Source organism: Gigantopelta aegis, chromosome 1 (assembly GCF_016097555.1).
Source record: "Gigantopelta aegis isolate Gae_Host chromosome 1, Gae_host_genome, whole genome shotgun sequence".
NCBI lineage: Eukaryota > Metazoa > Mollusca > Gastropoda > Neomphalida > Peltospiridae > Gigantopelta > Gigantopelta aegis.
The window spans coordinates 544,775-557,987 of NC_054699.1; the positions used below are offsets into that span (position 1 = coordinate 544,775).

A 13,213-nucleotide genomic window follows, 5' to 3' on the forward strand; every position below is an offset into this window, starting at 1 on the left:
ATATTATAAACCAAGTCGACATTAATAGGTTTGACTTCAAACTGTAAAAAGTTTGTTTTGTTTGACGACATCGCTAGAGCACATTGGTTTATTAAACATCGGCTGTTGAATGTCAAACACTTGGTAATTTGACATATAGTTTTACATTAGTATGAAGGGATCTGTTATACGAACCATCCCACAGACAAGATAGCACATACCACGGCCTTTGATATACCAGTCGTGGTGTACTGGCTGGAACGAGAGATAGCCCAATGGGCTCAAACTGTAAAAAGATACATCGAATAATATTAAAGCTGGTTCCCATAAAATAGGGTGCAGACCGCCGCAGATTGTATGGAACAGAGCAGAACAGCTGGAATGTATGTGAACATCATATCTGCGTACGGTCTGCGGTAGTTATTGATTTAACAGCTGGAATGTATGTGAACATCATATCTGCGTACGGTCTGCGGTAGTTATTGATTTAACAGCTGGAATGTATGTGAACATCATATCTGCGTACGGTCTGCGGTAGTTATTGATTTAACGTGGGGCTTTTTGTCGGGGGTTTACTTTTTCTTTCTTTCTTCCTTTTTTTAAAATTGTTATCAAGGCGGGTATGCGTATATGACTGTCTTGGCTCGTTTTCAAGTTTTGTCATAACTGTATTTAGCAGGCCCTACGGATAGAATTTCCAACTGTAGGCGAGTAAAAGGTACATGTGTGTAAATAACTAATGACTAATGTCGCGAGTCATTTCCATGTGGTGGGGGTGGTGTGGGGGTAGGGGGTTCGGGGTCTCCGTGGTTTTGTTCCCAGTCCTATACGTCTCTCAAAATCCATCATTCTAAAATGGGCGGTGTATATTTGGCGGTTTGGTCCCTCCCTACTCCCTCCAATATTCTTCTCTGAGATACCACAACTGGTGTAGTTTAGAGCATGCGCAGGCCCTATACACCAGCCAATTATTCAACGTTTAAACAAGTGTTCTAGCTCTACCCTGCTGATATTTAAGGATATCCTCACATATAGATAAGATAGTTTATTCAGTTCAAACAATAGGGTTAAAGTTAGTTACGGTTAGTTTTAGAACAAACATTCAGGAGTACCCAGTATTCTTGGATGTTCGGTGAAACACATTTCAAAACTGACTGAATTGCTGAAGTGGTTAAGCCATTGGACTTACGAGTGGTAGTTACCGGGTTCGCATCCCGTTACCAGCTCCCACCCAGAGCGAGCTTAACGACTCAGTGCGTCACTACGCCGACTTCTCTCTCACTAACCACTAACCCACTGTCCTGGACAGACAGCCCAAATAGATGAGGTGTGTGCCCAGGACAGCGTGTTTGAACCTTAACTGGATATAAGCACGAAAAATATATATAGATGAATGCATGAATATTTCAAAGGGAAGTCAATATAGTATGACATATAATATGCATGTTTCTTGTTGAGAACAAACTAACATCCACACTACTACCCAACCCCCCACACCACCACCCCCACCCACACTACCATCACCACCGCCCTACCCACCACCACACACACACTACCATCACCACCACCTCATCCACCCCACCCACCACCACACACACACACACTACCATCACCGCCACCCCACCCACCCACACACACACACTACCATCACCACCACCCCACCCACCACCACACACACACTACAATCACCACCACCACACCCTACCATCACCACCACCCCACCCACCACCCACACACACACACACCACCATCACCACCACCCCACCCACCACACACACACACTACCATCACCACCACCACACCCCCACCCACCACCACACACACACCACCATCACCACCATCCCACCCACCACCATACACACACACTGCCATCACCACCACCCCACCCACCCACACACACTACCATCACCACCACCCCACCCACACACACACTACCATCACCACCATCCCACCCACCACCATACACACACACTACCATCACCACCCACACACACTACCATCACCACCACCCCACCCACACACACACTACCATCACCACCACCCCACCCCCCCCACACACACACACACTACCATCACCACCATCCCACCCACCCACCACACACACACACTACCATCACCACCACCCCATCCACAAAGTAGATTAGTCGTTTAGTTGAACATATGTTAAAATGGCAACACACTTAGAACATTGTCTTCAATAAAACCGTATAAAACTTTGTAATAACCTAACAGAAATTTAACACGATTTTCAACCATTGTAAAAGCTTATAAACGTTTGGAATGTACTCATGAAAAATATCTCAGTATAATACGTGACTTTAAACTATTCATAGCAAAATAAAAATATTTTGGAAGTGGTGATATGTAAGAAAGAAACATTTGGAGCAGAAGGAATATTGCTTACCATTTTAACATTGGCAAGATTCATGACTTTTTTCTTTCTTTTTTGTGTCGAGGCCATTTGATATTATAAAATAAAAATGGTCATAAAAGACCTTAAGACTTTAAACAATAATATAGCGACTGATCCGTTACTAAGGTTGCAGGTAAGTAAAACATACTTCTATATAAAGACCACCCAAAACATGGCACATTTAGTGAGTACTGTGGGTGTTCTTTATAACCAGCTCGATTATCAAGGTCAGGTGTTTGAACGTGCACATTCAGAACAAAGTGTTACAGCGCACGTCTATCTTAGGCGCCGGTAGCTTGAAAATAATATTTAACGACAGTTTAAAATATATGTTGGTTGCTTCTATTCGGATGTCACGTGATGCTGATTCCGGTAGCATGTCACGTGTTGCTCTGCACGTGATCAGGTCCGGGGATCAGTTGTACCAGGCCGAAGAACGTGGAATCCGGGGATATGTCGATCACTGTGTTAGTGTAGAGGTTCCGCACCTGGATTTCGTCGTTCTTGTGGAGAAAAGCGACACCTGTTGGAAATAAAACGTAAAAACTGTTAATTACAATAGTTGTCTAAAGATTTGGAGGCTTTTCAAATATTGTATTTTTCGAGAGAAAAAAAACCTTGTGTGCATGTGCATATGTATACGCATACGTGTATGTGTCTGCACGCCCTTTTGTGCGTGTGCGTGTGTGCACGTGTGTGTGTGTGTGCACGTGTATGTATGTGTACGTGTGTATCTACACACACACACACCCTCTCTCGGTATCTGGACCAGACTGGTATTCGTTTTAAAGATATATAGTGCTGGTACTATCATATGAGTGGTTTTCATGACGTAGGAGGTTATACTTTAGTCAAATAAATTCTACAAACAATTTATTTTATATGTAATATTTTAATAGATCATTCAGATACATTAGAAATAACGACATACTGAAAGCATCCAATCATGTGTTTTACTCTATCCCATGACGTCATCAGAGACCAATCAGAGCCCCACGACTGGTACAATGAAACCCCTCTAAACCGGACAACCTTCGGACCAAGACAAATGTCCGGTTTTGATGGGGTCCGGTTTAGAGAGTTTAAGTTCTGTTCTGGTTTTTAAAAAGGGACTCTGTAAACGTTCAGTTTTGAGGGAATTCCGGTCTTTAGAGGTTTCACTGTATATCAAAGGCCGCAGTATGTGTTGTCCTGTCTGTAGAAAGGTACATGTAAAATATGTTTTACATCTAATGGGGAAATGTACAGGGTTTCCTCTAAGATTATAATATGATGTCAGAATTACCAAATGTTTGACATTCAGTAGCCGATGATTAATAAACCAATGTACACTAGTGGTGTCGTTAAATAAGACAAACTTGTTTTCATTATGATATGAACTGCACTCATTGACGCACCTGCAACTGTCTTGTGGTATGGATAGTCATACTATTCAATATCTAATAAAGCTGGATGAGTCCAAAGAAACTTGAATCGGGGTGTAATTCAATGTTGGCGCCATTCTCATTTACCAGTGTGATGTGATCACCTGCAGCCAAATAGGATAGACCTGGAGTAGAGAGGCAAGACAAACCAGCCAATAAGAGTGCTCCCTTTTTTCTTCCGTGAGTTCTTTCTCTCCTTTTTCTTTTGCGCTCCCTTTTGTGTGTTTTTTTTAGCTTTAGCGTAACTTTAAGGAAAACTATTTCTTTTATATCCTGCTCTATTTACACAAGGAGATCGTCTTACAAACGTAAGGAAGTGAAACAATATCTACATATTATAGGGAAAGAGATCATGGATCTTTAAAAGCCTGCGTCATTAGTCAATTATTACCAAATGTTGCTTTTATGTTGAATATTTCATTCAGAAAATACTTTCATATCTTAAAGGGACACTTCATGTTCTAGCCATTTTTGTGTTTGTTTGTTTGTTTGTGTGTTTGTTTGTTTGTTTATTTTTTGTTTTTGTTGGTTTTTTGTTGGTTGTTTTTTTAACATTGAATTTTAACAAAGTGACATATTAATAAAATTTCTTGTTTAGAAAATCAAGATTTGTAAATATGCAATTTCTTTTCGGTCGTCTTACGGTTTGTTGTTGAATTTAAAATGTACCAACAGCTGGTAGTTGGTATTTGTGTGTGTATCCACTGATCAGGTAGTTGTGTGTTAAAACGTGATGTTTGTTGTTGAATTTAAAATGTACGAACAGCTGGTAGTTGGTATTTGTGTGTGTATCCAGTGATCAGGTAGTCGTGTGTTAAAACGTGATGTTTGTTGTTGAATTTAAAATGTACGAACAGCTGGTAGTTGGTATTTGTGTGTGTATCCACTGATCAGGTAGTCGTGTGTTAAAACGTGATGTTTGTTGTTGAATTTAAAATGTACGAACAGCTGGTAGTTGGTATTTGTGTGTGTATCCAGTGATCAGGTAGTCGTGTGTTAAAACGTGATGTTTGTTGTTGAATTTAAAATGTACGAACAGCTGGTAGTTGGTATTTGTGTGTGTATCCACTGATCAGTTAGTTGTGTGTTAAAACGTGATGTTTGTTGTTGAATTTAAAATGTACGAACAGCTGGTAGTTGGTATTTGTGTGTGTATCCAGTGATCAGGTAGTCGTGTGTTAAAACGTAATGTTTGGTCTTATGTATTTTGTAGTGAATTTTGTATTCAGGTAGCAAGTAGTTAATATGACTTTCATTTGTTAAAATATACCTATTAACCTTCAGTCTGATAGTTGATAGAGATTATGTTGTATGTATTAAAACATACCTAGCACAGGCATTATACACATATCTCACTTTTAACATTCAGTCCTGTATCCAGTGTATAAGTAGGTAACTAGTTTTATATGTTAAAACACACCTGTTATGTTACACGTCTTGTATCTGGTATTGAATTCTGTTTCTACTATCCAGTGTATAGGTAGTTAACTAGTCTTATATCTTTAAACATATCTGTTATGTCAAACATCTTGTTTTTGTCACTTAATTCTGTATCCAGTGTATATATTGTCTACTAGTTTCATATATTAAAATATTCGTGTTCAAGTCATGTATTTGGTGTTGAACTGTGTATCCAGAATGTTCAGTAGTTTTAACTCGGTTCACGTATTAAAACCTACCTGCTATTTTACTCACCTCTCGTGCACGGCATTAGCTTCTGGGCATTACGTACTATAACTAGTTTGATATACTAAACACCAACCTGTTATGCTGCATGTCTTGTATTTGGCGTTGAAATATCGGTTTCCTGTCTCGGAAATGTGGTCTACCCCATCCATGCATTTAAACAATTTCTTGCCATTTCGAACCACTGTCTGACTTTGTTTCATCTTCGCATCGTAGTAAAGAATCTGTACAAACAAATAACCAATACTGAGCGACAAACAAATTGGAATATTAATTAGGTTTTCTTCAATTTGTTTCATCTTCGCATCGTAGTAAAGAATCTGCACAAACAAATATCCAATACTGAGCGACAAACAAATTGGAATATTAATTAGGTTTTCTTCAATTTGTTTCATATGTGGGCCGGGACGTGGCCCAGTGGTAAAGCGTTCGCTTGATACGCGGTCAGTCTGGGATCGATCTCCGTCGGTGGGCCCATTGGGCCATTTCTCGCTCCAGCCAGTGCACCACGACTGGTACATCAAAGGCCGTGGTATGTGTTATCCTGTCTGTGGGATGGTGCATATAAATATCCCTTGCTGCTAATCGAAAAAGAGTAGCTCATGAAGTGGCGACAGCCGATTTCCTCTATCAGTGTCTGTGTGGTCTTTAACCATATGTCCGACGCCATATAACCGTAAATAAAATGTGTTTAGTGTGTCGTTAAATAAAACATTTCCTTTCTCCCTTCCTTGTTTCAGATGATTGAGTTGGAATGTAATTCTGCATCTATTAGAATTGTCAATCTGATGATTGAGTTGGAATGTAATTTTGCATCTGTTAGTATTGTTAATCTCTTGTGTCAGATGATTGAGTTGGAATGTAATTCTGTATCTATTAGAATTGTCAATCTGATGATTGAGTTGGAATGTAATTCTGCATCTGTTAGAATTGTCAATCTCTTGTTTCAGATGATTGAGTTGGAATGTAATTCTGTATCTGTTAGAATTGTCAATCTCTTGTTTCAGATGATTGAGTTGGAATGTAATTCTGAATCTATTAGAATTGTCAATCTCTTGTGTCAGATGATTGAGTTGGAATGTAATTCTGCATCTATTAGAATTGTCAATCTCTTGTGTCAGATGATTGAGTTGGAATGTAATTCTGCATCTGTTAGAATTGTCAATCTCTTGTGTCAGATGATTGAGTTGGAATGTAATTCTGCATCTGTTAGAATTGTCAATCTCTTGTTTCAGATGATTGAGTTGGAATGTAATTCTGCATCTGTTAGAATTGTCAATCTCTTGTTTGAGATGATTGAGTTGGAATGTAATTCTGTATCTGTTAGAATTGTCAATCTCTTGTTTGAGATGATTGAGTTGGAATGTAATTCTGTATCTGTTAGAATTGTCAATCTCTTGTTTGAGATGATTGAGTTGGAATGTAATTCTGTATCTATTAGAATTGTCAATCTCTTGTGTCAGATGATTGAGTTGGAATGTAATTTTGTATCTATTAGAACTGTCAATCTGATGATTGAGTTGGAATGTAATTCTGTATCTGTTAGAATTGTCAATCTCTTGTTTCAGATGATTGGGTTGGAATGTAATTCTGCATCTATTAGAATTGTCAATCTCTTGTTTGAGATGATTGAGTTGGAATGTAATTCTGCATCTATTAGAATTGTCAATCTCTTGTTTGAGATGATTGAGTTGGAATGTAATTCTGCATCTGTTAGAATTGTCAATCTCTTGTGTCAGATGATTGAGTTGGAATGTAATTCTGCATCTGTTAGAATTGTCAATCTCTTGTGTCAGATGATTGAGTTGGAATGTAATTCTGCATCTGTTAGAATTGTCAATCTGATGATTGAGTTGGAATGTAATTCTGCATCTATTAGAATTGTCAATCTCTTGTTTGAGATGATTGAGTTGGAATGTAATTCTGCATCTATTAGAATTGTCAATCTCTTGTTTGAGATGATTGAGTTGGAATGTAATTCTGCATCTGTTAGAATTGTCAATCTCTTGTGTCAGATGATTGAGTTGGAATGTAATTCTGCATCTGTTAGAATTGTCAATCTCTTGTGTCAGATGATTGAGTTGGAATGTAATTCTGCATCTGTTAGAATTGTCAATCTCTTGTGTCAGATGATTGAGTTGGAATGTAATTCTGCATCTATTAAAATTGTCAATCTCTTGTGTCAGATGATTGAGTTGGAATGTAATTCTGCATCTGTTAGAATTGTCAATCTCTTGTGTCAGATGATTGAGTTGGAATGTAATTCTGCATCTGTTAGAATTGTCAATCTCTTGTTTCAGATGATTGAGTTGGAATGTAATTCTGCATCTGTTAGAATTGTCAATCTCTTGTTTGAGATGATTGAGTTGGAATGTAATTCTGTATCTGTTAGAATTGTCAATCTCTTGTTTGAGATGATTGAGTTGGAATGTAATTCTGTATCTGTTAGAATTGTCAATCTCTTGTTTGAGATGATTGAGTTGGAATGTAATTCTGTATCTATTAGAATTGTCAATCTCTTGTGTCAGATGATTGAGTTGGAATGTAATTTTGTATCTATTAGAACTGTCAATCTGATGATTGAGTTGGAATGTAATTCTGTATCTGTTAGAATTGTCAATCTCTTGTTTCAGATGATTGGGTTGGAATGTAATTCTGCATCTATTAGAATTGTCAATCTCTTGTTTGAGATGATTGAGTTGGAATGTAATTCTGCATCTATTAGAATTGTCAATCTCTTGTTTGAGATGATTGAGTTGGAATGTAATTCTGCATCTGTTAGAATTGTCAATCTCTTGTGTCAGATGATTGAGTTGGAATGTAATTCTGCATCTGTTAGAATTGTCAATCTCTTGTGTCAGATGATTGAGTTGGAATGTAATTCTGCATCTATTAGAATTGTCAATCTCTTGTGTCAGATGATTGAGTTGGAATGTAATTTTGTATCTATTAGAACTGTCAATCTGATGATTGAGTTGGAATGTAATTCTGTATCTATTAGAATTGTCAATCTCTTGTTTCAGATGATTGGGTTGGAATGTAATTCTGCATCTATTAGAATTGTCAATCTCTTGTTTGAGATGATTGAGTTGGAATGTAATTCTGCATCTATTAGAATTGTCAATCTCTTGTTTGAGATGATTGAGTTGGAATGTAATTCTGCATCTGTTAGAATTGTCAATCTCTTGTGTCAGATGATTGAGTTGGAATGTAATTCTGCATCTGTTAGAATTGTCAATCTCTTGTGTCAGATGATTGAGTTGGAATGTAATTCTGCATCTGTTAGAATTGTCAATCTGATGATTGAGTTGGAATGTAATTCTGCATCTATTAGAATTGTCAATCTCTTGTTTGAGATGATTGAGTTGGAATGTAATTCTGCATCTATTAGAATTGTCAATCTCTTGTTTGAGATGATTGAGTTGGAATGTAATTCTGCATCTGTTAGAATTGTCAATCTCTTGTGTCAGATGATTGAGTTGGAATGTAATTCTGCATCTGTTAGAATTGTCAATCTCTTGTGTCAGATGATTGAGTTGGAATGTAATTCTGCATCTGTTAGAATTGTCAATCTCTTGTGTCAGATGATTGAGTTGGAATGTAATTCTGCATCTATTAGAATTGTCAATCTCTTGTGTCAGATGATTGAGTTGGAATGTAATTCTGCATCTGTTAGAATTGTCAATCTCTTGTGTCAGATGATTGAGTTGGAATGTAATTCTGCATCTGTTAGAATTGTCAATCTCTTGTTTCAGATGATTGAGTTGGAATGTAATTCTGCATCTGTTAGAATTGTCAATCTCTTGTTTGAGATGATTGAGTTGGAATGTAATTCTGCATCTGTTAGAATTGTCAATCTCTTGTTTGAGATGATTGAGTTGGAATGTAATTCTGTATCTGTTAGAATTGTCAATCTCTTGTTTGAGATGATTGAGTTGGAATGTAATTCTGTATCTGTTAGAATTGTCAATCTCTTGTTTGAGATGATTGAGTTGGAATGTAATTCTGTATCTATTAGAATTGTCAATCTCTTGTGTCAGATGATTGAGTTGGAATGTAATTTTGTATCTATTAGAACTGTCAATCTGATGATTGAGTTGGAATGTAATTCTGTATCTGTTAGAATTGTCAATCTCTTGTTTCAGATGATTGGGTTGGAATGTAATTCTGCATCTATTAGAATTGTCAATCTCTTGTTTGAGATGATTGAGTTGGAATGTAATTCTGCATCTATTAGAATTGTCAATCTCTTGTTTGAGATGATTGAGTTGGAATGTAATTCTGCATCTGTTAGAATTGTCAATCTCTTGTGTCAGATGATTGAGTTGGAATGTAATTCTGCATCTGCTAGAATTGTCAATCTCTTGTGTCAGATGATTGAGTTGGAATGTAATTCTGCATCTGTTAGAATTGTCAATCTGATGATTGAGTTGGAATGTAATTCTGCATCTGTTAGAATTGTCAATCTCTTGTTTGAGATGATTGAGTTGGAATGTAATTCTGCATCTGTTAGAATTGTCAATCTCTTGTTTGAGATGATTGAGTTGGAATGTAATTCTGCATCTGTTAGAATTGTCAATCTCTTGTTTGAGATGATTGAGTTGGAATGTAATTCTGTATCTATTAGAATTGTCAATCTCTTGTTTGAGATGATTGAGTTGGAATGTAATTCTGCATCTATTAGAATTGTCAATCTCTTGTTTGAGATGATTGAGTTGGAATGTAATTCTGTATCTATTAGAATTGTCAATCTCTTGTGTCAGATGATTGAGTTGGAATGTAATTCTGCATCTGTTAGAATTGTCAATCTCTTGTGTCAGATGATTGAGTTGGAATGTAATTCTGCATCTGTTAGAATTGTCAATCTGATGATTGAGTTGGAATGTAATTCTGCATCTATTAGAATTGTCAATCTCTTGTTTCAAATGATTGAGTTGGAATGTAATTCTGCATCTGTTAGAATCGTCAATCTCTTGTGTCAGATGATTGAGTTGGAATGTAATTCTGCATCTATTAGAATTGTCAGTCTCTTGTGTCAGATGATTGAGTTGGAATGTAATTCTGCATCTATTAGAATTGTCAATCTCTTGTTTGAGATGATTGAGTTGGAATGTAATTCTGTATCTATTAGAATTGTCAATCTCTTGTGTCAGATGATTGAGTTGGAATGTAATTTTGTATCTATTAGAATTGTCAATCTGATGATTGAGTTGGAATGTAATTCTGTATCTGTTAGAATTGTCAATCTCTTGTTTGAGATGATTGAGTTGGAATGTAATTCTGCATCTATTAGAATTGTCAATCTCTTGTTTCAGATGATTGAGTTGGAATGTAATTCTGCATCTATTAGAATTGTCAATCTCTTGTTTCAGATGATTGAGTTGGAATGTAATTCTGCATCTATTAGAATTGTCAATCTCTTGTGTCAGATGATTGAGTTGGAATGTAATTCTGCATCTATTAGAATTGTCAATCTCTTGTTTCAGATGATTGAGTTGGAATGTAATTCTGCATCTGTTAGAATTGTCAATCTCTTGTTTGAGAAGATTGAGTTGGAATGTAATTCTTATCTATTAGAATTGTCAATCTCTTGTTTCAGATGATTGAGTTGGAATGTAATTCTGCATCTGTTAGAATTGTCAATCTCGTGTTTGAGATGATTGAGTTGGAATGTAATTCTGTATGTATTAGAATTGTCAATCTCTTGTTTGAGATGATTGAGTTGGAATGTAATTCTGTATCTATTAGAATTGTCAATCTCTTGTTTCTGATGATTGAGTTGGAATGTAATTCTGCATCTGTTAGAATTGTCAATCTCTTGTGTCAGATGATTGAGTTGGAATGTAATTCTGTATCTGTTAGAATTGTCAATCTGATGATTGAGTTGGAATGTAATTCTGTATCTATTAGAATTGTCAATCTCTTGTTTCAGATGATTGAGTTGGAATGTAATTCTGCATCTATTAGAATTGTCAATCTCTTGTGTCAGATGATTGAGTTGGAATGTAATTCTGTATCTATTAGAATTGTCAATCTCTTGTTTCAGATGATTGAGTTGGAATGTAATTCTGTATCTATTAGAATTGTCAATCTGATGATTGAGTTGGAATGTAATTCTGTATCTATTAGAATTATCAATCTGATGATTGAGTTGGAATGTAATTCTGTATCTGTTAGAATTGTTAATATCTTGTTTGAGATGATTGAGTTGGAATGTAATTCTGCATCTGTTAGAATTGTCAATCTCTTGTTTGAGATGATTGAGTTGGAATGTAATTCTGTATCTGTTAGAATTGTCAATCTCTTGTTTGAGATGATTGAGTTGGAATGTAATTCTGCATCTGTTAGAATTGTCAATCTCTTGTTTGAGATGATTGAGTTGGAATGTAATTCTGTATCTGTTAGAATTGTCTATCTCTTGTGTCAGATGATTGAGTTGGAATGTAATTCTGCATCTGTTAGAATTGTCAATCTCTTGTTTGAGATGATTGAGTTGGAATGTAATTCTGTATCTGTTAGAATTGTCAATCTCTTGTGTCAGATGATTGAGTTGGAATGTAATTCTGCATCTATTAGAATTGTCAATCTCTTGTGTCAGATGATTGAGTTGGAATGTAATTCTGCATCTGTTAGAATTGTCAATCTCTTGTGTCAGATGATTGAGTTGGAATGTAATTCTGCATCTGTTAGAATTGTCAATCTCTTGTTTCAGATGATTGAGTTGGAATGTAATTCTGCATCTGTTAGAATTGTCAATCTCTTGTTTGAGATGATTGAGTTGGAATGTAATTCTGCATCTGTTAGAATTGTCAATCTCTTGTTTGAGATGATTGAGTTGGAATGTAATTCTGTATCTGTTAGAATTGTCAATCTCTTGTTTGAGATGATTGAGTTGGAATGTAATTCTGTATCTGTTAGAATTGTCAATCTCTTGTTTGAGATGATTGAGTTGGAATGTAATTCTGTATCTATTAGAATTGTCAATCTCTTGTGTCAGATGATTGAGTTGGAATGTAATTTTGTATCTATTAGAACTGTCAATCTGATGATTGAGTTGGAATGTAATTCTGTATCTGTTAGAATTGTCAATCTCTTGTTTCAGATGATTGGGTTGGAATGTAATTCTGCATCTATTAGAATTGTCAATCTCTTGTTTGAGATGATTGAGTTGGAATGTAATTCTGCATCTATTAGAATTGTCAATCTCTTGTTTGAGATGATTGAGTTGGAATGTAATTCTGCATCTGTTAGAATTGTCAATCTCTTGTGTCAGATGATTGAGTTGGAATGTAATTCTGCATCTGTTAGAATTGTCAATCTCTTGTGTCAGATGATTGAGTTGGAATGTAATTCTGCATCTGTTAGAATTGTCAATCTGATGATTGAGTTGGAATGTAATTCTGCATCTGTTAGAATTGTCAATCTCTTGTTTGAGATGATTGAGTTGGAATGTAATTCTGTATCTATTAGAATTGTCAATCTCTTGTTTCAGATGATTGAGTTGGAATGTAATTCTGCATCTGTTAGAATTGTCAATCTCTTGTTTGAGATGATTGAGTTGGAATGTAATTCTGCATCTATTAGAATTGTCAATCTCTTGTTTGAGATGATTGAGTTGGAATGTAATTCTGTATCTATTAGAATTGTCAATCTCTTGTGTCAGATGATTGAGTTGGAATGTAATTCTGCATCTGTTAGAATTGTCAATCTC

At 36.1% G+C, this 13,213-nt stretch overlaps 1 protein-coding gene across 7 annotated transcripts in view; it reads right to left on the reverse strand.

The window, feature by feature from the left end:
• Window positions 1-2,065: 2,065 nt before the first annotated feature.
• LOC121368831 (ectodysplasin-A-like) overlaps window positions 2,066-13,213 on the reverse strand; it is a 35,699-nt gene continuing 24,551 nt past the window's right edge. For 6 of the 7 annotated variants that reach the window (XM_041493592.1, XM_041493600.1, XM_041493613.1 and 3 more), the window contains 2 exons: window positions 5,579-5,726; window positions 2,066-2,915 (listed from right to left, as the gene is read on the reverse strand). In XM_041493592.1, coding sequence (XP_041349526.1) covers window positions 2,773-2,915; window positions 5,579-5,726 — 291 coding nt within the window. In that variant the 3' untranslated portion in view covers window positions 2,066-2,772. Of the gene's footprint in view, window positions 2,916-3,789; window positions 3,942-5,578; window positions 5,727-13,213 lie in introns of all 7 variants that reach the window. The other variant, XM_041493606.1, reaches the window with a different exon arrangement.